The following is a 23,703-nucleotide window of genomic DNA, read 5'->3' as shown; positions in this document are numbered from 1 at the left end:
TTACAGCTCTTTCCTGCCCGCCCCCAGCTCGCAGCCATCCTGCTTAAACAGAAACAGAACCGCAGACAAGTTCGTTACAGCAGTGCCAGGGTGGCTCCTAATTGGGTCTGAAATTTGGCTGTTACATTACCTGAAGGAGCCTCTGAAGGGTTTTCCCCTCTACAACTGAATCCATAGATTCTGATGGATTTGGGAAGGCTGATTTATTTCAGGATAACTCGTCCCTTAATTAGGTAACCCCAGCCCATCCCTGCCTGGGTGATGTGTGAACTGCGGCTGCTTTTAGTACAATAAAATCATTTAAGCTGGAAAGGATCCCTAGGATCATCGAGTCCAACCATAAAAAGGCTTCAACCCCTCGTCCAGCAATTTCTCCCTGTGCTGGGTGCTGCTGACTCCTTGAAATCAAAGTCAATTTAAATTGTTATCATAATAACAAAGCACAAAAAATTATATGTAACAACAGAAGACAAGACACCCCCAAAATAAATGTTCATAACTGAGAGCAAACCACTTCAGGTGTTTATGAAAGAATCTCTTCAAACCTAAAATTTGAAAATTCAAAAATTAAAATTTCATATTTCTCCTCCACTTGGGATGGGAAGAGCTTGGGAATCTCTGAAGTGATGGCAGCAGAGCTTCAGCAGCTCCTGCTGCCATTGGAGCTCCTCTGCCTCCCGTGGTCACCCCAAATGGGGCTTGGCCCGTTGGGTTCTCACCTGCAGGATTCCCTTCTGGCAGGGAAATTGTTGATTTTCCTGCTTGCTGCTCCCGAGCCAGTGGAGCAGAGCAGAACGCAGCCAGGCGATGGGCTCTGCCCATGGAATGTGGCTGAAGGATGGGAAGGACGCTCCAGGTCTCCTTCCCGGCTCCGCAAGGCAAGCGTGGGGCTGCATCTCCCTCTAGTGACTTCTCTCAGCTGGTTCCTCAGCAGCTCCTCCACCAGCAGCCACCGGGCAGGGCTGGTGCCACCACCTCTGGGTGCCACATGCTGTCCATGGAGCCAAGGAGCAGCTCAGAGCAGGCTCCCGGCAGGGCTGGTGCCACCAGCTCCGGGTGACATGCACTGTCCGTGTCCCCATGGATCCCAGGGACAGCTTGGAGCAGGCTCCAGGCAGGGCTGGTGCCACCACCTCTGGGTGCCACGTACTGTCCATGTCCCCATGGAGCCAAGGAGCAGCTCGGAGCAGGCTCCCGGCAGGGCTGGTGCCACCAGCTCCGGGTGACATACACTGTCTGTGTCCCCATGGAGCCAAGGAGCAGCTCGGAGCAGGCTCCAGGCAGGGCTGGTGCCACCAGCTCTGGGTGCCACATGCTGTCCGTGTCCCCATGGAGCCTGGTGGGAGCTCGGAGCAGGCTCCAGGCAGGGCTGGTGCCACCAGCTCTGGGTGCCACATGCTGTCCATGCCCCATGGAGCCCAGGGACAGCTCGGAGCAGGCTCCAGGCAGGGCTGGTGCCACCAGCTCTGGGTGCCACATGCTGTCCATGCCCCATGGAGCCTGGTGGGAGCTCGGAGCAGGCTCCAGGCAGGGCTGGTGGTCGTGTGGGGCTGCTGGAAATGCTCCAGGACCCGTTCTTTCACTGGTGCTGGCTGGAAAGGTGGTGGGATTTTGAAATGCGGGGCTCTCTGAAGTTCAGTTCCTTTTCCAGGGGCAGTGTTTGTGTGTTGTGTGGATATTTCTCCCAGCGTTGCAGTCTCCCCCATCCAAGGGCAGTGCCTGGGCTCTGCTGGAGGCTGTAGGGCAGAAGGAGCCCTTGAGACCTGCAGGGACCGTTCAAGGTGACAGCTGAGGTCAGAGTGACTTTGCAAGTCACTGCCTTAAATTAAATTGCTGGGAGCATCCAGGAGGCTCCTCCTGGCCTCGTGCCCGTCTCCCCTTCCCAGCCCTCGGAGGTTTGCAGCTGCTCCCGTGGGAAGTTGTGTGGTGGGGGCCCCGAGCTCCCCTCTGACCTGCTGGCACCATTCCCCCAGGAGAACACCAGGAGCATTCCAAGGAACGTGCAGGAACAGCAGAATCCAGAGGCTGAAGGGACAGCTCGATCCCTGGTGTCACTTTACACATCTGCTGGAACTCTTTTAGTGATTGCTCTCCAGACTGGATTTCTGTCACTAGGCTGTGGCCTCTGGGGAGGACTCAGAGCCCCTGGCAGGGCCTGAAGGGGCTCCAGGAGAGCTGGAGAGGGACTGGGGACAAGGGATGGAGGGACAGGACACAGGGAATGGCTCCCACTGCCAGAGGGCAGGGATGGATGGGAGATTGGGCAGGAATCATTCCCTGGCAGGGTGGGCAGGGCCTGGCACAGGGTGCCCAGAGCAGCCCGTGTCCCCTGTGGAAGGTGGGGTTTGGTTTGTAGGTGGATGCAGTGTCCTGCTCATTCCAGATGAACTTGAGGGCTCCTGCCAGGCACTCCCGAGCTGTGTCCTGCCTCCTTCCCCCAGCAGCATTCCTGCATGTGGGAAATGAGGAATTAATAGAATCATTAAGATTAGAAATGTCCTCCAAGGTCATGGAGTCCACCCTGTGACCAACCCCCACGTTGTCACCCAGACCAGGGCACCGAGTGCCACGTCCAGGCCCTCCTTGGACACTCCCAGGCCAGGTGACTCCAAACCTCCCTGGGCAGTCCATTGAGGGGGAAAGGGAGAAAAATAAGTGAACCCTTCAAACTTCATTTTTTCCCTTCTCCTTTTTCAGGACTCCAGCCTCAGCAGCTCAGATTTGGCCCTGGGGCCACCTTGGCCATGGGAGGACGCCCAGGGGACCCTCAACCTCCAGCCTGATGGGAGTGCCCTGGCTTCCCTCTCTGCTCACGAGATGCCATCAGCTGAGGAGGAGGGGGAGGAGGAGGAGGAGGAGGGAAGCCTTTCCATTGAGGATGAAGGCTTTGAGCTGCTGAACTTCACCTACAATAAAGTCACCAGCCCCGGCAGGCCAGCGCTCAGGAGAAGCTCGGGTGAGTCCATGATTTTCCTTCTTTTTCTCCGTCGCAATTTCTGGGAATCTGACGGTGCTTCATCCACCCAGGAGCGTCTGTGAAACCCCCTCGAGCAGCCAAGAAGGAGCGTGGCTCTGACCCCCGCGAGGAGAACGTCACCACGGAGAAGCTGTCGTGGGACGCGGGCACGCGGCGGCTCCCGCCCGGCAAAGCCCGCCTGGAGCCCATCACCAGGGTGTCCCCATCGCCCCCCCGGGGGGCTGCTCCCAAAGGAAACGTCCCCAAAGGTCCCCCGAGGGCAGGGGCAGTGCTGGGTGTCCCGCAGCCTCCCCCTGGAGCAGGACATCCCGGATTGTGGGTGGCACAGCAGGGATGTGTGAAACCGGGACCGCCCGGGCTGCCGGGACCGCCGGGGCTGCCGGTGAGTGGAGGAGAGGATGGAGGGGTGGGTGGGGAAAAGGCTGCTGAGGTGGGGAAACAGCACGGGGAAAGCTTCTGCATGATGGGGAACCTTCTCCAGGATGGGAAACCTCCAGGGTGGGAAACCTTCTCCAGGATGGGGAAACTTCTCCAGGGTGGGAAACTTTCACCAGAGCGGGAAATCTTCCCCAAGGTGGGAAACCTTCCTCAGGATGGGGAAACTTCTCCAGGATGGGAAACCTTCTCCAGGATGGGGAAACTTCTCCAGGATGGGAAACCTTCCTCAGGATGGGGAAACTTCTCCAGGATGGGAAACCTTCTCCAGGATGGGAAACGTCCAGGGTGGGAACCTTCTCCAGGGTGGGAAACCCTCCTCAGGAACAGAAACCTTCTCCAGGATGGGAAACTTTCACCAGGGTGGGAAACCTTCTCCAGGAGGGGAAATCTTCTCCAGGAGGGGAAAACTCCACGTGGGAAACCTTCTCCAGGATGGGGAATCTTCCCCAGAGTGGGAAACCTTCTCCAGGATGGGAAACCCTCCTCAGGAATAGAAACCTTCTCCAGGAGGGGAAACTTTCTCCAGGGTGGGAAATCCTCCTCAGGGTGGGAAATCTTCCCCAAGGTGGGAAACCTTCCTCACGATGGGGAAACTTCTCCAGGATGGGGAACTGTCCCTGTGCAGGCACAGTGGGGCTCTGCACTGACCTTGTGAAAAGGTTTTAGATATTTCTGCAGAAACTTCACTGAAAACTGGAGAGAAGATGATTCCCGTGTCCTCCTTGCTCTAGAGATGGTCTCAAACCCTTTAATAACACTGTGGGGTTTTATTTCACATGGGTCCAGCCCAGAATTAGACTGAGGGGACCAGAGACGACCAAGCCATCTCCTAAAGTCCCCACACAAACCCCTGGACCCACCCATGGCCCCAAATGGCATCGCTGTTTTTGGCTTCTTCACCCCCACATTGATGCCTGGTTCAAAGCAGAGCATTGAATTTATCTTGTAATGAGTTCTGACTGTTTTTCAAGTCATTCACTCCTTGCAGAGGATGAAGAAAGGGAAATCTAGAAAAAAAAAAAAGGTAAACATAGACTAGATAAAACTTCAGAGGAGTCATGTCTTCATTGAGGATAAAAAAGGGAAAATTCTAAAAAAAAAAGGTAAACTTGAAATAGCAAAAGCTGTAGAGGAGTCTTGTCTTCATTGAGGAGTAACTGAAAAATGTTTTAAAATATTTTTCCGTCTTTCTTTATTCTGCCAAAATTATTCCCCTCATTTGGTTCCATATTCTTAACAATTTCCTTTGAGAATTTTATTTTATTTCCCCACTGAAGTGACCCTGGGCATTTTCTCTTCCCTTTCCCTTCCATCCCGGTGGAAGTTGTGGGCTCTGCCCTGGGGCTCGGGGGATCCTGCAGGACCATTTCCATGGCTGTGTTTGAGGGACCTGGCACTAAATCCATCATCCCTGAGCCAGGCTTGGTTTAAATTTAGGACTGCTAGCTTCCCCCTCAAGCCATCTCCTTGCTGCTGCAGCTCCTGCCTGCAAAAATAGAAGAAAATGGCAAAAGGAACAGATGCTGGAGGCTGAAAAAAATCCCAGGAGCAGAGGAAACGTCACGACGTGTGACAGCCCTGCCGTCAGCCGGCAGGAGGGACCCAGCCAGGGGGGAACTGCTTTCCTCTCCTGGAGATGGGATTTTTGTCCTTGGTCCTGAGTATCCTGGATGGAAACACCAGTACTGGAGCTCCATCCCAGCTTCAGGAGTTGGGGAGCTGACAGGAAAGATGGAAAAGGGCTTGGAGTGACAGGACAAGGGGAATGGCTCTACATGGGAAAAGAGCAGGTTTAGATGGGTTAGTAGGGAAAAATCTTTTCTCTGAGGGTGGGCAGGCCCTGGCACAGGGTGCCCAGAGCAGCTGTGGCTGCCCCTGGATCCCTGGCAGTGCCCAAGGCCAGGCTGGACACTGGGGCTTGGAGAAGCCTGGGGCAGTGGGAGGTGTCCCTGCCATGGCTGAATGGCAGGGGTGGGATGAGATGGGATGGGATGGGATGGGATGGGATGGGATGGGATGGGATGGGATGGGATGGGATTTAAGGTCCCTTCCAGCCCAAACCAGGCTGGGATTCTGTGTAGGACTGAAGCTCAGTGGTGGAATGTGCCAGCCATGGCCAGGGCCATAAAATGTGCCCCCAGCCTGGCAGCATTCCCTGTTGTCCTGTTGCTGCTCCCGAGGACTGAGGGCAGGGGGGCTCTGGGGCCCCCAGGGAGAGGGAACTGAGCCATGGAGCTCTGTGAGCTTCAGGTCTGGTGACCTTCAGGCTCAGAGCACAGCTGGTGTGTGGAACTGAAGCTGTCAGAGCTGCAGCAGACACAGGCAGAGGCTGTCAGGTAACACCTTACAGGGAATTGTTGTCATCCCAAAAGGTCAGGGTCTCCCAGCTGGCTGTTCCTGCCCACACAGGTGCCTTGGTAGGCCCTGGAGTGGGCTCAGCCCTTGGCCAAAATGTGCATTTTTACCCAGATCATGTCTCCCACCAGTTAAAAGCAGCAGATATTTTTGTCCTTGTCCAAACACCTATTGGAGTGTGGATATGACTCAGTTTTAGGGGATTTTTTTTCCCCCTAACACACTGCCTGTCCTCCCCGGGTGTCCGGAGATGTTCTCCTGCTCCCCTGCCTGCTCTGGCGTGTTTCTGTGGTTATTCAGGATGGCACAGTTCAGCTGCTGGTGCCAGTGCAGGAGCAGCCAAACCAGGGGGCTCTTGCCAGCCCACACTGTTTTTGGGGGTGTTTCTTGGGGACTTTGAAGCTCTGAACCAGCCATTTCAGTCCCTGCTCCCCTGGGGCTGTGGCCCTGGTCACTCAGAGGCTGTGGGATCTCCCCTTCGGGGTCACAGCTCTGCTGCTTTGCCTTTCAGGGCTGTCCGGGCAGACGGGGACTGGCGGGACCCAAAGGAGACAAAGTGAGTACCCAGAGAAACGGGGCCAGGGCCAGTATGGGCGGTAGGGTCTGGGGCAAACACCACCCATGGTTTGGGTTGGTTTGGGGTTTTTCATCCAGAGGGCAGTGGGAGCTCCTGAAGCTGCAGGGTGGTGGGTTTGGAAGAGGAAGAAACTGGGCTTAGCTGGTACTTTAGAGCCAAGCTCAGGATTTCACCTTGAGTTCTGGGGCAGTTTTGATCACCACGATATAAAAAAGGACATTGAGTTATAAGGGCGTTCAGAGGAGGCCACAGGGATGGGGAAGGGTCTGAAGGGGCCCACGAGGAGCAGCTGAGGGCGCTGGGATTGTTCAGCTGGAGCAGGCTGAGGGCAGAGCTCCCCGGGGGCTGCAGCTCCTCCCGAGGGGCAGCTCCCAGCTCTGCTCTGGGACAGGGACAGGAGCCAGGGAAGGGCTGGAGCTGGGCCAGGGCAGGCTCCAGCTGCAGAGCAGGGAAAGGTTCTTCCCCCAGAGGGTGCTGGGCACTGCCCAGGCTCCCCAGGGAATGGGCACGGCCCCGAGGCTGCCAGAGCTCCAGGAGCCTTTGGACAGCGCTGCCAGGGATGCCCAGGGTGGGATTTTGGGGTGTCTGTGCAGGGACAGGAGTGGCACTGGGTGATCCTTGGGGATCCCTCCCAGCTCAGCCTGTTTTATGATTCTGTGACTGAGCTGCCTGGACAATTGCTCTCTTCCCTCTGAGCACTCAGTGGGAGATGGAGCAGCCTCAGCTCAGGTCACCTGGAGGAGGGACACTGGCACATCCCAAAGCCCAGCCCCGTTCCATACCCCTGAAATCACCTTGCAGGGACATTTGTCCTCCAGCCCTGCAGACCCAGGCTGTGCCCCTGCCCAGAGCTGACACTGCTGTGGGTCAGAGCCTGGCTCAGTGTCCAGCCTGTGCTGAGTCCTGGATCCCCGCTGGTTTTAAGGAGCTGCCCTTGTCTCTGCAGGGATTCCCCGGGGCCGTGGGGCGCATGGGACCCCCCGGTGACCCCGGCCCTGCTGGCACCCCCGGGGTCCCCACCATCGTCCTCTGGAGGAACTCCAGGGAGGACTGGCTGTCCTTCACGGTGAGTCACAGCCACGCTGCACTCCCAGCTCCCCAGCGGCTCCCTGCATCCTTCTGCTGGGATGGGATGGGGTGGGGTGGGATGGGATGGGACGGGGTGGGATGGGATGGGATGGGATGGGATGGGATGGGATGGGATGGGATGGGATGGGGTGGGATGGGATGGGATGGGATGGGATGGGATGGGATGGGATGGGATGGGCTGTGGCTGAGATTCCTCGTCGTTGGGTGGGAGGTGAGGGCAGAGGGGAGATGCCAAGGAGGGAGGTGCAGCTCACTGGGGGTGGAATGGGATCAGCGTGTGCCCTGTCCCTCTGCCCCCTGTGACTGACCAGGACATCTTGGCCCCACGGTCCATCCATCACCTCCCTGAGATGGTTCTGCAGGACAGGGCCCAGGGAGGATCCAAGCCAGGCACGAGCAGCGTCTCCTGCTCTGTGGTGTTGATTACAAAGCCCCTCTCCTGTTCCCCACCCTGTCCCAGCTCCCTGCTGTGCCCCAGCCTTTGCCTCGCAGGGTTTGTGCCCATCCCGCTCTGGCTGAGGTATTTTCTCCCCTGACCCACTGGAGCAGGACGGGATCTGTGGGGAGGCAGGAGAGCCTCAGGCACTGCACAGCTGGATGCAAAACTCCATGGGATGACTCCAGAGCTCACTGAACAGCCCAGCCAGGCTCATCAAGAATTCCCAACTCCTGGCAGCACAGCCGCTGCTGTGATTGAGCTTAATTTCAGTCTCCCTGTGGAGCCCGGCCTGGGCAGGGCAGCAGCTGAAGGCTTTGGGTTTCTAAGTGCCCCAGGCACTTTTCCTGCGGCTGGGAATGCTCTTTGCTTTGCGTGGCTCTGTTGTCCCCCCGGGCCCTGCAGTGTGGCTCGGTGGTATCCGTGGCTTCAGGGGCACAGCACTGGGCTGGTGGGAGCTCAGGCTCCCCTCTGCAGCTCTGCAAGAGCTCCAGTGACCCTGGGCAGGATGTTTGAGTTCTCCACAGCCCGTTCATCGGTGAAGAGCTGTCATTGCATCCTCCGCTCCAGGGCAAATGCTTGGGATTCTGGGGAGAGGATGCAGCGGGAGGATCTCTGCTCTGCCAGCACAGCACACCCGGCGTGGGGATGGTGCTGGAGGAGGAGGAGGATGGTCCTCTGCTGGTCTGGATCTAAGCTTGGACTGACTTACTGGGAGCCCTCGGGCCAGACCTTTGTGGTTTTGGGTTGGATTGGATCAAAGCAGAGATCAGATTCCTGCTGGAAGCACAGCAGAGTTGATCACCTGCAGAAGTCTTGGCTGACCTGGAGAACCTCCTTGCTGTCCCATCCTCAGCTGCTCCAGAGCAGGAGCTGTGCAGCTCTCGGTGCCCCCAGGATCCATCACAGGCACGCAGTGTGTGCAGGAATAAACAGGGATGGAGAGAGGGAGCTGGATCTCTCCGTGCCAGGGATCTCCTTCCAGCAGGACAGACACCTCCCTATCCCATTCCTGCTCTCAGGCCACACTTACAGCAGAGCTGCTCCCATCCTTTGCAGTCAGAATCCCCTTTGTTTTCCCCTGTGTTTGCAAAGAGACCTCAGGCAGAAGCAGTCACTCCTATGGATGTTGCTGTAGACCGGGAATTCCTTCGTGTCCCCACTTTGGAATGTCCATGTCCTGTCTGTGCTGGAGAGCCAAAGCTGGATCCTGGCTGTGGTCTCTGAGTGCTGCCTCATGTCCCCTGAGCTCTGAGTGCTGTCCCTTGTCCTCTGGGCTCTCAGTGCTGTCCCCTGGGCTCTTTGCTGTCCCCTCAGCTTGGATGCTGTCCCCTGAGCTTGGATGCTGTCCCCTGAGCTCTCAGTGCTGTCCCCTATCCCCTGGGTTCTTAGTGCTGTCCCCTGGGCTCTGTGCTGTCCCCTGATCTCTGTCCCTGTCCCCTGGGCTCTGTGCTGTCCCTTCTCCCCTGATCTCTCTGTGCTGTCCCCTGGGCTCTGTGCTGTCCCCTGGGCTCTGTGCTGTCCCCTGTCCCCTGTCCCCTGTCCCTGTCCCAGCAGGGCTGGCGCAGTGCCGATCTCGTGTGTGCAGAGGGGACCCCGGGCCACCCCAAAGCCACCCAGGGCCATCGTGTCTGTGACCCCGCTGGTGCCGCCGGTGGCAGCAGCAGAGCGCAAAGCCCCGGGCCGGGATTTGCTAATCTCAGCTGAGATAAAGCCGGGCTGGAGCTCTGCGGATGGGGCTGGCTGTGCCTGGCACAGTGCTGCTCCCAAGGGCGGATCCCGGGGGTTGGGGGGGTCTGGGGTATCCTGGGGTTGTTGTTGGCTCAGCCTTTGGAAATGCAGGGCAGGAAAAACAAGGGATGTGCGACTGTCCCAGAGCAGCTGCGGCTCTCGTGGTGCTCAGCCGCTCCTTTCCCGTGGAAAAAAAAAGCCTTTGTTGTTCATGGGAGTTAAGGAAAAGCGGCTCAAGGCCGCTGCGCCTCCAGCCCAAGCCCCTGTCCTGTGTTTGTGCTCCCCGTGCCGTGACAGATGCTGCCTTTGCCAAGACGTTGTCTCGGCGTGGCTGGAGGGGCAGGAACTGCTGCTGGCTCGTTCTGGAATTGGCCTCAGCGCTGGGGAAGCGCCAGAATCCCGGGAAGGACAACTGGAGCTCCTCCAGTTATTGGAGAGCTTCAACTGCAGCACCAGAGTCCTTCCCTTTTATCCAGCCCAGTGCCTGCGCAGGCAGGAGGTCAGGCTGGGGACCTGGGAACCTCAGAGGGAAAGGAAAAACTGATCCATCAGAAAAAGAGGGAACTTTTAGGAGTGTGCTGCTGCTGCTGCACGGTTGGCACCTGCCACGGTGGGGGTGGCACAGGGTGGGGATGGCCATGGGGTGAGCGCAGGGGGTGGCACAGGGTAGGGATGGACATGGGGTGAATGCAGGGGGTGACACAGGGTGGGGATGGCCGTGGGGTGAGTGCAGGGGGTGACACAGGGTGGGGATGGCCATGGGGTGAGCGCAGGGGGTGACACGGGGTGGGGATGGCCGTGGGGTGAGCGCAGGGGGGTGACACAGGGTGGGGATGGCCATAGGGTGAGTGCAGGGGGTGACACAGGGTGGGGATGGCCATAGGGTGAGTGCAGGGGGTGACACAGGGTGGGGATGGCCATAGGGTGAGTGCAGGGGGTGACACAGGGTGGGGATGGCCGTGGGGTGAGTGCAGGGGGTGACACAGGGTGGGGATGGCCGTGGGGTGAGTGCAGGGGGTGACACAGGGTGGGCAGCCAAAGCTGCTCTGCCAGGCCTGACCTGCTCCCCCAGGGCTGCTGGGGGGTTCCTCTCTCTGCTCCCAGGAGTTTTCCAGGAGCAGATCCCCAGGGATGCTGGGGGGTTCCTCTCTCTGCTCCCAGGAGTTTTCCAGGAGCAGATCCCCAGGGATGCTGGGGGGTTCCTCTCTCTGCTCCCAGGAGTTTTCCAGGAGCAGATCCCCAGGGCTGCTGGGGGGTTCCTCTCTCTGCTCCCAGGAGTTTTCCAGGAGCACACATCCCCAGGGCTGCTGCTCCCCATCCTCCATCCCCTCCCCTTGTGCTCCCCCCTCCCGGAGCCGCAGCAGCAGCAGCAAAGCTCCGACTGTTTCCCGCTGGAATTGCAGAGCCAATTAACTGCTCAAACCCTCCTTGGCATCTGCTGCTCTGAAATCCAAGTCCGTGTCTCACGTGGGATTTTGTCTTCCCTCTTTTTAAAAAGCTGGATGAAATAATATCCTGTCCTGAGTGAATCGGAGTTCACCGATTCCTGAGACGAGGCAAAAGCGCTGGCCGTGCTCCAACCTCCTCCAGAAAGGTTTTGGGAGCGGATTTTGAGGGAAATGAGAACTGGCTGGACAGGAGGAGCGTGGTCCTGGCAGGGGCTGCACCCGTCCAGCCACGGAAATCAGTTTGGGATCAGCTAGACAGGAGCAGGGATGCCATCCATCATCTGCCTCCGAGTGCTGGTCATTGCTGGGGATATTTCCATCTGCTGAAAGCTCTGTGTTTATTTCCCTTCAGGAGTTCCTCGGCTTTTCCCCTCTCTCCCCATGGTTTGGGGGACAGATCCTTGGAGCAGGGGGCAGGAGAGGTTTCCCAGTGCCGTGGAGGTTGAAACTGGGGAGCACAGAGGAATCCTGCCCCTCCAGCTGCCTGGGGTTGGGGTGATGGATAAGGAAAGGGATTTCTTAGCCATTAATGTGAGCCAGGATTTAGAGGAGCTGCCTGGACCGTAGGTCTGGGGTCACCATGGGAAGCAGGAGGAAAGATGGAGTTTGTCTCCCTGTGCTGCTGGTAGCTGGAGATGGACATTTTATTCTTGGACACCTCCCAAAATCTGGGAAAATCTGGCTTGGAAGTGTGCAGAGAGGAGGCTGCACCGGAGGGTCTTAGGACCTTTATGTTGGTTTGGAGATATGACGGGATTAGCCATGGCTGGGATGGGATTGATCCACCCTGGTGCTTTCAGGTGGGTTTTCCCCTCTCTGTGGTTATCTGATCTTCAGAAAAATTGGAAATGCATCCAAGATTTGGCTGCAAAAAAACCTCCTGGGCATCTGCTCCTCTGGGTTTTCCAGAGGCTGGAGGAGATTCCCCACCTGGAGTAACCTGCAGGGTCAAACCAGCTGATTTTAGTTTAAAATCTGAAGGTCCCTGTGCTCACCACCGCTATGGTTCTGACCTTGCCATATTCCAAACGTTTCTGGTGTCCCAGGGCTGCAGGGCATCCATGGAGGAGCTGAATTTCACCAAACCCCAGGAGAAGTGAGCTCTCTGCCTAATTTTCTACTGAAGTTGTTCCTTATTTCCTACACCTTATCCTCAGATTGTCCTTCCTCCCGTGCCTTGAATGCACGCAGAATGAAATAAAGGAATTAAAGGAGAGGTTCATTGCTGCATCTTCCCAAGACAAGGAGAAAGTCCTTAAAGCCAGCAAAAAAGGGATTTGGGATTGTTTGTGGGTTTTTTTAACATTTTGCTTTCCCTCCCCATATTTTTCTTTCAGCAATCATCATTTTACCAACTCCTGCACGCGGGCTGGCCGGTGAGTGCCGCTTTGGGAACTTTATTTGGATTTTTCCTTGTTGGCAGCTGAATTCTCCTTGCTCCAAGCACTTGATGGGGTTTCACCAGTGCTTTTTCTTTCTTTAAATCCAGAGGAAACCTGGAGCTCCCGGGCCCCCGGGACATCCTGGGAAAACAGGAGCCCCTGTAAGTACAAAAGCCCTGCTGTCCCTTTGGCAGCCTTGCTGCCACCCTGGCTGCCCTGGGGACACTTCCAGGGTGGATGTCCCCAAGCACTGGGGCTGTGGCTGCTGCTGTGCTGTAATTAGGGGCTTCGGGATTGGGGTTCAAAGCAGCCTAATGGAGTTCTTGTCTGCTTCCCACCGAAACCCGGGATGTTTGATATCCAGCTCCCAGGGTTTTCCTGGCAGCCACAGCCCCTCCATCTCTGCCAGCTGAGCAGGGCTGGCTTCCTTTCCCGGGGCATCAGGTTCCAGCCCTTGGTTTTGGGGAAGGGACCAAGTGGATCCCTCCCAGAGGCACAAGAATAAGGCAGGGAAGCGCTGGGGCAGGATTTGTGTGGGGCCAGCCTGTCCTGGGGGGTCTCAGCCCCATGGCCACCAGCCTGGCACTGCTGGGTGATGCTTCCCCCCATCTGGCCATAAGGCAAAGGAAAGGAAGGCAAAGCTCCCTGTCCTGCCATCCCATCAGGAACCGAAGCAGTGGAAAATGGATCTGCTCCTGACTCCAGACCTGCCCCGGGCACAGACCCCGGCATGGTGGGCAGGGTGGGGGTGCCAGGGATGGGAATTCTCCCACTCTGCCCTCCCCAGGGTCAGCTCTGGGCATCGGTGCTCGTCCTCGGGGCAGGATGGGGGCACACCTTGGGTGACTCAATCCCTGTTTGTGCGCAGGGACCCTGCGGAGCACCGGGAGAGCCGGGGGAGAAAGGCCAGCGGGGGTACGCGGTGAGTGAGGGCTCTGGGGACACTTTGGAAAGGTTGGATGCACCCTCGGGGCTGCCCTGGCACCCTCAGGAACCCTGCTGGGTGGGGGAGATGGCGGTGGGGTTGGGGACGCTTTGGGAACGGTGTGCCTGCTTTGGATGGCATCGATGCCCTGGTCCCCGTGCTGTGCCAGGCGGGGGCGGCTCTGCACAAAGGCGCTCCCTCAGTCAGCTCGGCACAGCCCCTGTGGGTGCTGCACGCCTCCAGGTGATGCCCTCCCACACAGGTGTCCCGAACCAGCCGTGCCAAAGGCCTTCTGTCCCCCTCTAGGAACCCCCAGCGCTGGGCGGGACGGGCGAGCTCCGCCTGTGCCCCTCCACGGGGATCCCTGATGGGATCCCATCTCCCCTGGGACTGGCTCAGCCCCACGGGGGTGCGGGGAAAGCAGAGCAGTGCCCCACCCTCGCAGCTCTGCTCCACGCTGCTCCTCAACCTGCCTGAAGCCAGGATTGCACCCACTTCCCTCAGCTGAAGGTGAAGCTTGAGCTGGGGATGGATCCTGAGCTGGTTCTGCTCTGACTCCTGCACATGGGAAAGGAGCAGGAACGGCTTTGAGCCAGGAGCTGGTGCAGGAGCTTTCACTCGACCTCCTCTGCTTCTTCCCTGCCCTCCGTGTTGCTTCCTGCTGTACAGCCCCTGGCTCTGACTATCCCAGGGTTTTGGTGGAGAACCTGGGCAGATCCACGTGCCCAGCACTTGGAGCCCCTGGATGCACGGAGCTTTTCCCCAGCTCCAGAGGCAGGCAGAGCTCAGAGTCTCATTTACTCCTTTCATAATGTGGATTTTTAAATTTTCTGTGCTCGGATGTTTCTCCCCAGGGGGAGCCCGGGCTCCAGGGCTTGCCAGGACGCGTGGGATACCCCGGCTCCGATGGTTTTCCTGGCTTGGATGGCAAACCTGGGCCGTGGGGGCTGCCAGGGGAGCAGGTGAGCCGTGGGCAGGCAGGGCCAGGGAATGGTCAGGATCAGGGGGAAGCTGGAGCTCCAAACCCTGGGCAGGAGACAGGGAGCTCCTAAAGCTCTTCTTCCTTCTCTTGCCTCCTTTGGAGTATTTCTCCTCAGCCCCCAAACCCGGCAGGCCTGGATTAGTGCCTCGAGGTTTAGATTCCTCAGGAGTGAAAGGGTTGTGGTGCATCCCCCATGTGCATTTAGGGGCTGGGATAACCGGAGCTGGGCGTGGTGGGTCTGAGCACCGGGGCTGGGCTGCTGCACCGGGACCTCCTCGTGGAAAATAACTGCAAATCAGGGAATAGCTCAGGTTGGAAGGGACCTTAAAAATCATCTCATTCCTCCCTGTGCCACGGGCAGGGACACCTTCCACTAGACCAGGGTGCTCCGAGCCTCTTGAGGGCTCCAAATCTGGAGGGTGACCAGGAAATGAGAGTAATTCCAGAATTCCTGGAGAGTGTTCAATCCAGGAATCTGCTTCCTTGGTCCCTGCCCTTTCCCAGACCCCTGGCAGCAATCCCTGGGGAACACAGGCAGTGCCCCTGGGCTTGGGAGATTTCTCAGCGGGGTTTGGAGGACAGGGAATGAATGGATGGTGCTGGAAAGTTTGGGGCTCTCAGCAGCTGCTGGGGAACGGGGTGGACACGGCTGGGAGGTGCTGGGCAGCCCCTCAGGGCCTGCTCTGCTCCTTCCTCCCTCCTCCAGGGCCTCCAGGGCTTCCAGGGTGACCGAGGGCTGGCTGGGGACAAGGGAGAAGAGGTGAGTTGGCTCTGGCTTGCACAGCCATGGGCACGATGAGGTGCCAGCCCCAGCCCCAGCCTGGTGCCAAACACCAACACCTTCCATCACTGGTTTCACTGGTACCAGCACTGCTCCTGCAGCTCCTCCCCAGGCTCACCTTTGTCAGCCAGGATGAAAAATGTCCATAAAAAAAGTGAATGCTGGTGGTTTGTCGCCCTTCAATTTTTTTAAAATTTTCCCATCACTTTGTCTTCCTGACGCCAAAACTTTTAGAGCTGCCCAGGAGATTTTTTGGGCTCCTCCAAGGTCGGCTCATCCTGACGGGTTTGAGACCTAATTTCTTCTTTTTGAAGCAGCAGTCCCACGTGGGTTATCGGATTCCTGTCCTGGGCCACACTTTGCGCCCTCCCGCCTGTGCGGAGCCCTGTGCCAGCCCTGTGTCGCTGCTGCGGGTGACACGGTGCCACAGGAGCTGCAGGGAGGTGACACCAGGGACCAGCAGCCAGGCTTTGCCCCATTCAGCACAACCTCGAGGGTCCCCATCCTCCTGTCCCACCCTGATCGTGTCCCTTGAGGCACGTTTTAACTCTTGGTGGCCCAGGAGCTCATCCTTGCTCCCATTTCATCCTCGTTCCATTTCAGGGTTTCTTGGGAGACCCTGGACCAGCTGGGGACAAAGGAGAGAAGGGAGTGAAGGTGAGGGTGGCCGTCCCTGCCCCTCACAGCCCTGCCAGGGTGGGCAGGGGTCTGTCCTTCCCTGCCTTCCCCAGGTGCTGCTCTCCCCCATCGCTCAGGCTGCTCTCGGCTTTTCCAGGGGGTGAAGGGAGAGAACGGGCTGCCAGGTGCTGCTGGGCTCCAGGTGAGTTACCCGGGGGGGCTGGAGGTGTCTCGCCCCCTTCCTTCCATCCCCTGCTGGCCTGACCCCTGTCCTCCTCTGCGATGTCCCCAAGCTCCAGCCCACGCTCTCCCGGCTTTGGCAAAGCCCTTGTCGTTGTGAGGGCAGCCAAGACACAGAGTGGCGCGGAAAAACCTTCAGAAGGCTCTTTATTGTGGCAGCCTGCTGTCTTTGATGCAGTTTTTACAAACCTCGTGGGCAGCTTTAATTGGTTAATAGCTTTCTTGCTAATTACTCTGTTGGTTAGTAAAAGGTATTCTGCTCGTCCATCAAATCTCCCCGTCCTCAGAGTGTTTACATATTCTCTTTACCGATTCTCATGGGGCAGATCCCCTGTTATTGCAGGTGCATTTGCTTTTCCCCCCCCTGGGGATAGATTGTTGTGTTAAAGGAACTTCTCATTCTCAAAACAGCTTCATGTGGGAACTCGCAAACTGCTCGTTTGCAGCTCTAGAGAGAAATGACAGCCCAGCTCTGGCTCTGTCCACAAACCCTCGCGCTCTCTGTGCTGTCCCTGCCCCTCCTGGGAGGGAGGGGACAAAGGCAGTGCCACCTCGGGGTGCTGACCCCTCATTCCCGGCTTCTCTCCCAGGGGATGGCGGGGCTGAAGGGTGCCGTGGGCTTCCAGGGCCCTGCAGGGCCGGAGGTGAGTGGATTTACCTTCTCTGTGCCCCCTGCCCTCCCCAAAGGGGTGCAGGAGCCGGCATTCCCACTGGGAAGAGGGGTCTGAGCTGGGATTTGCATCCGGGCACGTTGGGGTCTTGCCTCTAGCATTTCCCATCCTTGTTCTGGCTGGGAATGAGGAGAAATGGAGAGAAATGAAGAGAAATGAAGAGAAATGAAGAGAAATGAGCTTTTCCAGGGCACATTGGGATTTATTTTAGGTGGTCACCTCCAGCTGAGATGAATCCCAGGCTGGCAGCATCTGCTTTGTCCAGGCTGCTCTCAGCATATGGATAGCTCAGTGCTCCCACACAACTGGGAGACATCCTGTCCAGGAGAGGGTTGGGAAAGGATTTGAAAGGAGGATTGGAGTGGTTTGGTGGTGAGTGGATGGAATGGATGCATTCTCCACCATCTGCAAATGTCCGAGGGGGCATCGAGCAGCTGATGTGAAGAAATGTGGAAAATGATGTGAAGAGAAAGGGGGATTTGGGATGAAGGAGACAATCAAAGCAAAAAATGGCTTTTTTTTTTTCTCTCCTGCTGCAGGGAGAAGGAGGCTCGGTGGGTCCCCCGGGCCCTGCTGGCCCCATGGTGAGTCTCAGGTGTTTGGCACAGATGCAGGGTCAGCTGCTGCTGCCCAGAGCGGCACCTTGTCCTTCCCACTCCATCCCTTGTTCCGATTGACACCTAAAAATGCTGCGTGTGCTTCAAATCATCCCTGGCAGCTGGGTGGGGTGGGGAGGATTCCAAAAGGACCAGCGGTGTTAAAACTCACCAGTAAAGCTCTCCAGCATCCCCATGCATAGCTCGGGGATGCTCGGAAATCCCTGTCCCACCTCCCTGCGGGGCTGAGCAGGGTCTGGCCTTGCAGGGAGAGCCGGGCCAGGCGGGGTCCGTGGGATGCCGGGGCATCAATGGCTCTCAGGTGGGTGCGTGCCTGTCCCCACCCTGCCCCGGTCGGGCTTTCGCCGTGGCTGCGCTCACGCCGCCCCTGCCCTGCTCTCTCCGCAGGGGGAATTGGGCCCTCCCGGGCTGCCCGGCCCCCGCGGCCCCAAGGTAGGTGATCCCCGGGGTGGGGTGTCCTGGGATGGGGGGCACCGGCCTGGAGTGGTCTCCAGCTGGGATGTGATCCCAACCCACCCCAAAAGCCGCAGGGGCTGGCTCAGGGGTGGGAATCCTCCCTGCACCCCTGAGTGTGCCGGAAGCTGGGAGCTGCTGAGCTCCTCGGCGGCTGGGAATTGCCAGGAGAGGTTTTGCCCTGCGGGATTTGATCCTAATGGCAGCTCCCTGTCCCTCTCTGCAGGGACCCCAGGGCTTGCAGGGCAGGCGTGGCTCCCCCGGCCCCAGGGGCTCCCAGGTGAGTGGGTGCTGCCCTGGGTGGGTGCATCCCCGTGTTCTCTTCCAGGAGCTGCTGGGATTTGTCCCCTGTGGGTTTCTTATCTTCTTTTCCTCTGTTGTTAGAGCTGGGATTAAATGCTCGGGAGATGATGTTCGTGTTTGGACTCAGATGTTTATTAATTCTTATCTACAGTACAGTCCCACAGGTTGTGAGCTGTAGCTAGCACAGTAGAAAATGGATCTGTCTCTCTCTCTCTACAAGGTCTTTTAAGCACAAAGTGTCCAATTAAGAAGTGACACCTAAATTATTTTTACTTTTTACCCAATAAACAACCACCCGTGGCCTGCAATGCAGATTTTTCTCCCCAATTACAAGATGCCCCCAGACCCATGAAGAAGAAGGTGAAAGAAGGACTTGGCCTCTGCCCTAAATCCTCCATCTTGCTTTATATATATTACTATATTCTAAACCCTTAAACCCTAAATTTTCCACCCTGTGATGTCACACACTTCTATTCAAACCCCACACACCCACAATCCCAGTGCTGTCACTCAATTTTGGAAGCTTCTCCACGGCCTCAGGTCAGATGTGGTGTTTTCTTGAGGGTCAGCACAGACAGCCTGAAATTCTCAGTGCCCAGGGTTCCGTGAGTCTCCCCTGTGCTTTGGAAGTGGATGCAAAATCCTTGGCTTTGGGGGTCCTTGTGTCCCCCCAGGAGCGGGTGGCTGGGAAGGGCGGTGTCCCCTGGGTCACCTGGTGGGGACATTGTCCCTGGGGGGTGAGGCAGGGTCCTGGGGCAGGGTCCTGGGGCCGGGCTCTCACCCACAGAGCAGGACAGGGAGCCACATCCCTCTTCTTCCCAGCACCTGTCTTTGCTTTTCCCAGGGTCCAGCAGGGCTGGAGGGATCCACTGGTCCCAAAGGAGACACGGTGAGAGAGTTTCTGTGGACCTTGGTGGGGATGAAGCCCAGGTTGGAGGGATTTCCCTTCAGGGACCTGAGATAACGGGGTTGGGGGGTCCCTGTTCCTGCTTTTGGATGGGAGAGGGGCACCACTTCCAGCTGACCTCCCAAATGCCACCTGGAGGTCCCTGGTCACCCCGGGGAGGGGGCACGGAGGGGCTGGGTGCTGTGGTGAGAGCCCTCCTCACTCTGGGACAGGGACAGGAGCCAGGGAAGGGCTGGAGCTGGGCCAGGGCAGGCTCAGGCTGCAGAGCAGGGAAAGGTTCTTCCCCCAGAGGATGCTGGGCACTGCCCAGGCTCCCCAGGGAATGGGCACTGCCCCGAGGCTGCCAGAGCTCCAGGAGCCTTTGGACAGCGCTGCCAGGGATGCCCAGGGTGGGGTTGGTGGGGTGTCTGTGCAGGGACAGGGCTGGGCTGGGTGATCCTGGGGATCCCTCCAGCCTGGGACAGTCTGTGATTCCAGGATTCCTCTTGCAGGGTACAGACGGCGCCCCTGGGGTGAGGGGACAGCTGGGACAGCAGGGCCCTGGGGTGAGTGCACGGGAAGGGGGTGGTTGGATGTGAGGGGGTCTCGTCCTCCCCCGGACAGCCCCACAGAATCCTGCAGGGAATGCCCTGCTTCCCCCGGCTTCCAGGGCTGATGGAGATGCCAGCCATGTCCCTGTGCCCACACTCACCATCCCCAAAGCTCCTCTGACCCTCCTGCTTTTGGGAGTCTTGATATTTCTTCTTTCCCTATGGATTTATCAGCAGAGGTGGCCCAGCCCTGCTGATCCCTTCCCTTTTCCCAAGGACTTTGGGTGCTCAGCTGCCCTTTCCAAAGGCTTGGGACAGCCTCACCTTCCTCCTGCCTGGCCCAGGTCCCGGGACCCCAACCCACAGAGCTGAGAACTGGGGTTGGAATGGGATGAGGGGTGCGGGGTGGGATGTGGGGGGTGCATTTTGGAGACGAACAAGAACCTTGTCCTCATCTTAGGGGCAGCCTTGGGAGGGTTTGTGCATCTTCTGGTCCCTTTTGGGGAAACAAATCCCACTGGGGCATCACAGCTGAAGCCCTGCAGAGCCAAACTGGTGCCTCCCATTTGCCATCCCATCCCAATCCCATCCCAATCCCATCCCACCCCATCCCACCCCTGTGCTGTGGGAGGGTTCTCACTTCCAGGAGCACAAGCAATACTTCCCTTTGTGTTTTTCTTCTTTTAACTTGACTTTTCAACTTTTCTTTTTTGACTTTTTTGAATTCTCTCTCTCTCTCTCTCTGAAGGGTTTTCTGGGCCTGCCAGGTCCCAAAGGCCCCCAAGGAGAGCGGGTGAGTGATGGCATCCATGGGACCCCTGCTTTGGCAGAGCAGCCCAAAGCTGCAGCTCCGTGTCCTTTACCTGTGCTTGGAGTTGGTGTTTGAAGAGGGCGCAGCTGGAGCTGTTTGGGAAGGCAGAGCTGAGCTTGGGCTCCTTTTGCTGTAATAAGAGGAGCTTTCAGACCTGGGAGCGTCCTCAGGGTTCAGCTGCCTTTGGGAGGCTCCGGGAATGCTTTGGCTGAGTTAAGGAGCACAGCAGTGAGGATGAGTCACTTGTCGTTGTTCTGGTGGTGCCAGAGGTGCCACCACCAGCTGGGAGCTGGCACTGGCATGGGGTGCTGGGGTTGGTTTGGGGGGGACTGAACCCGAAAGCCCTGGAGCCTCCCCACCAGGAGGAGCAGATCCAGCAGGTCCCTGCTCCCAGCTCAGGAAGGCCCGTCCAGAGGAAAGCCCTGACCGGAGAAGGGCAAAATTCCCTTTATTTGGTGCCAGAATCAGGTCACAGCTTGCACCAGGGGTTTGTTTCCCAGTGTAACCTCCGCTGCTGCTGCTCTTGCAGGGCTGCCGGGGTCCAGATGGAGCCAAGGGAGATCTGGGAGCCAGAGGAGGCAAGGTACCAATTCCCAAGCTGCTCCCTCTGTTGTTCAGATGTGCTGTACCCAGCCTGGGGGGGTGGGTGTGCCTGTCCTGGTCCCTGTCGGGTTTTGGGGACTGTGGCAGCCGGGCAGCTCATTTTGTGCTGATCCCACCGCCTGATCCATCCCTTACTGCTCCATCTCGCTCTGGCTGTTTAAAAAACCTATTTCCCCATTTCTGGTGGCCCAGGGGTGCTGGGGGAGGAGGGTTTGGGGTGCTCACCCCTGCCAGTGATGGCTCCTCCGGGGGAATTCCCGCCCGTGGAGCAGGGAATTGCTGTCCCCGCTTGGTGACATCCTGTGTTTTATTCCTCCGAGGGCGCACGAGGAGCACAAGGAGCCAAAGGGCCTCCAGGGACCCGGGGCCAGGGGGGCTTGCAGGGCTTCCCCGGCCCCCGAGGGGCGGCGGGGCCGCGGGGACCAGACGTGAGTGCCGCTGCTGGGCTGGAGCGCCGGGGGGGACACACGCGTGTGACCTGTGTCACAGCCTGGGGACAGCCCCGAGCGGGGCAGGCGCTGCTGGTTTATGGGATCTCTCCTCTGGGATCCCTTTAACAGCACCGCATCCACCACGGGGAGCTTGGCCCAGAGCCCCCAGCACCCAAAGCGAGCTTTGCTCTGCCTGCTCCACGCCTTTTCATCCCAAAATTCGCCTCGGGCGGAGGATTCCCAGCCCTCCCCAGCTGCCTCAGCCCGAGCAGCTCTGCAGGATCCCGCTGATCCCGGGTCAGCTCCTTTGCGGCTTTTGGGAGCAGGGCGTTCCTGGATTGCTCATTTTGTGCCCCTCTCTGACTCCTGCCAGGCTCTCTGCTCCTGGAGCCTGCGCTGGCAGCCCTGAGGGGTTTGGGAATGCTTTTCCCCGCGGTGTGCGCTCTGAGAGAGCTGTCTGGGTGACTGAACCCACCTCCAGCTCCGTGTTTGAGCCGGGAACCGAGGCCAGGCTGGCTGCTGATCTCCAGCGATTCCCAGCTCCTCAGGAAAAGGAGGATTGTTTTCCCACCCACCTTTCCAGTCTGCAGGGGATGTTCTCCCTTCCTGGATCTGCTCTTTCGCTCTTCAGGACGAATCACAACTCCTCCCGCCTCTCGAGGAGCTGGGGATGCAGCAGGAATCATCTCCCTGCCTTGTCCACCCTCCCAGGCAGCGCTGCTGGCACAGGGGCTGGAGCAGGCAGGAGCCTTGGCACGGCAGTCCCTGGAATTGCCTTTGATTCATCCCCCAGGAAACAAAAATATCCAACTGTGTCGCTCTGGGCCACACCAAACTGTTGAGATTTTTTTCTTTCTTCCTGTTTTTTTTAACCCTGGGGGATGGGGGGAGTCCCCATTCCCACCAAAACTCAACTGGTGACGTTTATTCCTGTCACCTCTGGTCACACTGGCAGAGGTTTTCCCCACGCCAGCAGCAGGCTGGTGACTCCCCTGGGATCGGAGGCTGTGTTTTCCCTGGATCATTCCTCCCCTCTCTCCTGGCAGGGGGAAGAAGGTCAGATTGGCCCTGCAGGGCTGAACAGCAGCGAGGGACCCAAGGTCAGCACCAGGATTTGCTGCTTTCCCATGGGCTGCCCAGTTCCTTGCGTGGAAAACAGGGATGTGCCCACCCTGCCAGGGTCCCAGCACCCAGGGACACCACCCTGGGGAGGGTCCCCGGCCTCTTGGCCCCTCCCTGTGCGTGGCACCCCCCTGAGCTGCCCCGATAGATTTGCAATGTCCGTGTTTTCCTTGGTGTGAATTTTAGGGATGCCAAGGACCTGACGGCGCCAAGGGAACGCCGGGACCACGGGGAGCCCGGGTAACTGAGGGGGTGCTGGAATTTGGGGCTGGATCTTGGAGCATCTTTGGCTGTGGGGGATTGAAACCACCCTGGATTGAACCGTCCCTTGCTCGGCTTGGGACGTGCTGGGGCAGAGCACGTCCTTCGGGCACGAGGATTTTCCTCCAAATCTGCAGCTTTGCCGCTGGCAGATGGATGAGTTTGTGATCCCTGGTGTTTTCCAGGGCCGTGTGGGGCAGCGTGGGCTGGTTGGAGTCCCTGGACTGCCCGTAAGTAGAGGATATCCCCCACCCCTGTGCTGCCACGTGGGGCTGTCGGCTCCGGGACGTGGGAGCAGCGTCCTGGGATGTGGCCAGATCAGAGGGTCGGGAATTCGCACCGGAAAAGTTGGGGATGAGCAGCTCAGGCTGGGGCACGTTGCATTTTGACAAAACACCTGCCCAACGCCACGACTTCTTCTGGAACGCTGAGCACAGAAAATTCCAGGAAAGAACTTTATAAGGAGGCTCTGTTACTCGGAGCTGTGGTGGGTGAAAGGGCCAGGAATGAACAGCAGGAGGAGGGAAAACCCAGCCGAGGTGTTCCTGGTGGGAACGGCTCCCCTCCCGCATGGATGTTATTCCCCATGCCAAGGCGGAGCTGCAGGAACTGCGTGGGACGAGCTGTGCGCTGAGGAATCCACAGTTCCACACACGCCAGGCAGTGCCACTGCTGCTGTCCCACACTGTCACCCTGCGGGGAGGCCCTGGGGCCGAGGAGCCCTTGGGGGGGCCACCTGAGACCAAATTCTCCTTGCAGGGCTCGCGGGGCGTGCCGGGAGCGGAGGGCGCAGAAGGAAAGCCTGGTACACAGGTTCCCATCCTACATCTGTACTTGGCTGGGGACAGGGGCTGGGGTGTGAGGACAGGGGCAGCTGAGCCCTGGGGACCCTTCCCAACCTCCCACCCCTGTGACCATGTGGGACAAAACCCTGACACCATCCACGGGGACCCTTCCCAACCTCCCACCCCTGTGACCATGTGGGACAAAACCCTGACACCATCCACGGGGACCC

The 23,703-nt window shown here is 58.4% G+C and overlaps 1 protein-coding gene across 1 annotated transcript in view; it reads left to right on the top strand.

Annotated features, from left to right (window-relative positions):
* The window catches only part of LOC120761856 (collagen alpha-1(I) chain-like), a 51,539-nt gene that overhangs the window by 12,624 nt on the left and 15,212 nt on the right, over window positions 1-23,703 (top strand). Inside the window, exons 7-31 of the mRNA XM_040083585.1 lie at window positions 2,698-2,956; window positions 3,028-3,359; window positions 6,282-6,326; window positions 7,294-7,413; window positions 12,389-12,427; window positions 12,541-12,594; window positions 13,302-13,355; window positions 14,213-14,320; window positions 15,047-15,100; window positions 15,725-15,778; window positions 15,897-15,941; window positions 16,570-16,623; window positions 17,190-17,234; window positions 17,515-17,568; window positions 17,655-17,699; window positions 17,947-18,000; window positions 18,868-18,912; window positions 19,422-19,475; window positions 20,209-20,253; window positions 20,801-20,854; window positions 21,195-21,302; window positions 22,352-22,405; window positions 22,614-22,667; window positions 22,874-22,918; window positions 23,448-23,501. Of these exons, the coding sequence (XP_039939519.1) occupies window positions 2,698-2,956; window positions 3,028-3,359; window positions 6,282-6,326; window positions 7,294-7,413; window positions 12,389-12,427; window positions 12,541-12,594; window positions 13,302-13,355; window positions 14,213-14,320; window positions 15,047-15,100; window positions 15,725-15,778; window positions 15,897-15,941; window positions 16,570-16,623; window positions 17,190-17,234; window positions 17,515-17,568; window positions 17,655-17,699; window positions 17,947-18,000; window positions 18,868-18,912; window positions 19,422-19,475; window positions 20,209-20,253; window positions 20,801-20,854; window positions 21,195-21,302; window positions 22,352-22,405; window positions 22,614-22,667; window positions 22,874-22,918; window positions 23,448-23,501 (1,929 nt within the window). The remainder of the gene's footprint in view (window positions 1-2,697; window positions 2,957-3,027; window positions 3,360-6,281; window positions 6,327-7,293; window positions 7,414-12,388; window positions 12,428-12,540; window positions 12,595-13,301; window positions 13,356-14,212; window positions 14,321-15,046; window positions 15,101-15,724; window positions 15,779-15,896; window positions 15,942-16,569; window positions 16,624-17,189; window positions 17,235-17,514; window positions 17,569-17,654; window positions 17,700-17,946; window positions 18,001-18,867; window positions 18,913-19,421; window positions 19,476-20,208; window positions 20,254-20,800; window positions 20,855-21,194; window positions 21,303-22,351; window positions 22,406-22,613; window positions 22,668-22,873; window positions 22,919-23,447; window positions 23,502-23,703) is intronic.

Source organism: Hirundo rustica, chromosome 20 (assembly GCF_015227805.2).
Source record: "Hirundo rustica isolate bHirRus1 chromosome 20, bHirRus1.pri.v3, whole genome shotgun sequence".
Classification (NCBI taxonomy): Eukaryota; Metazoa; Chordata; class Aves; order Passeriformes; family Hirundinidae; genus Hirundo; species Hirundo rustica.
This window is presented reverse-complemented; position numbering and strand designations above follow the sequence as displayed.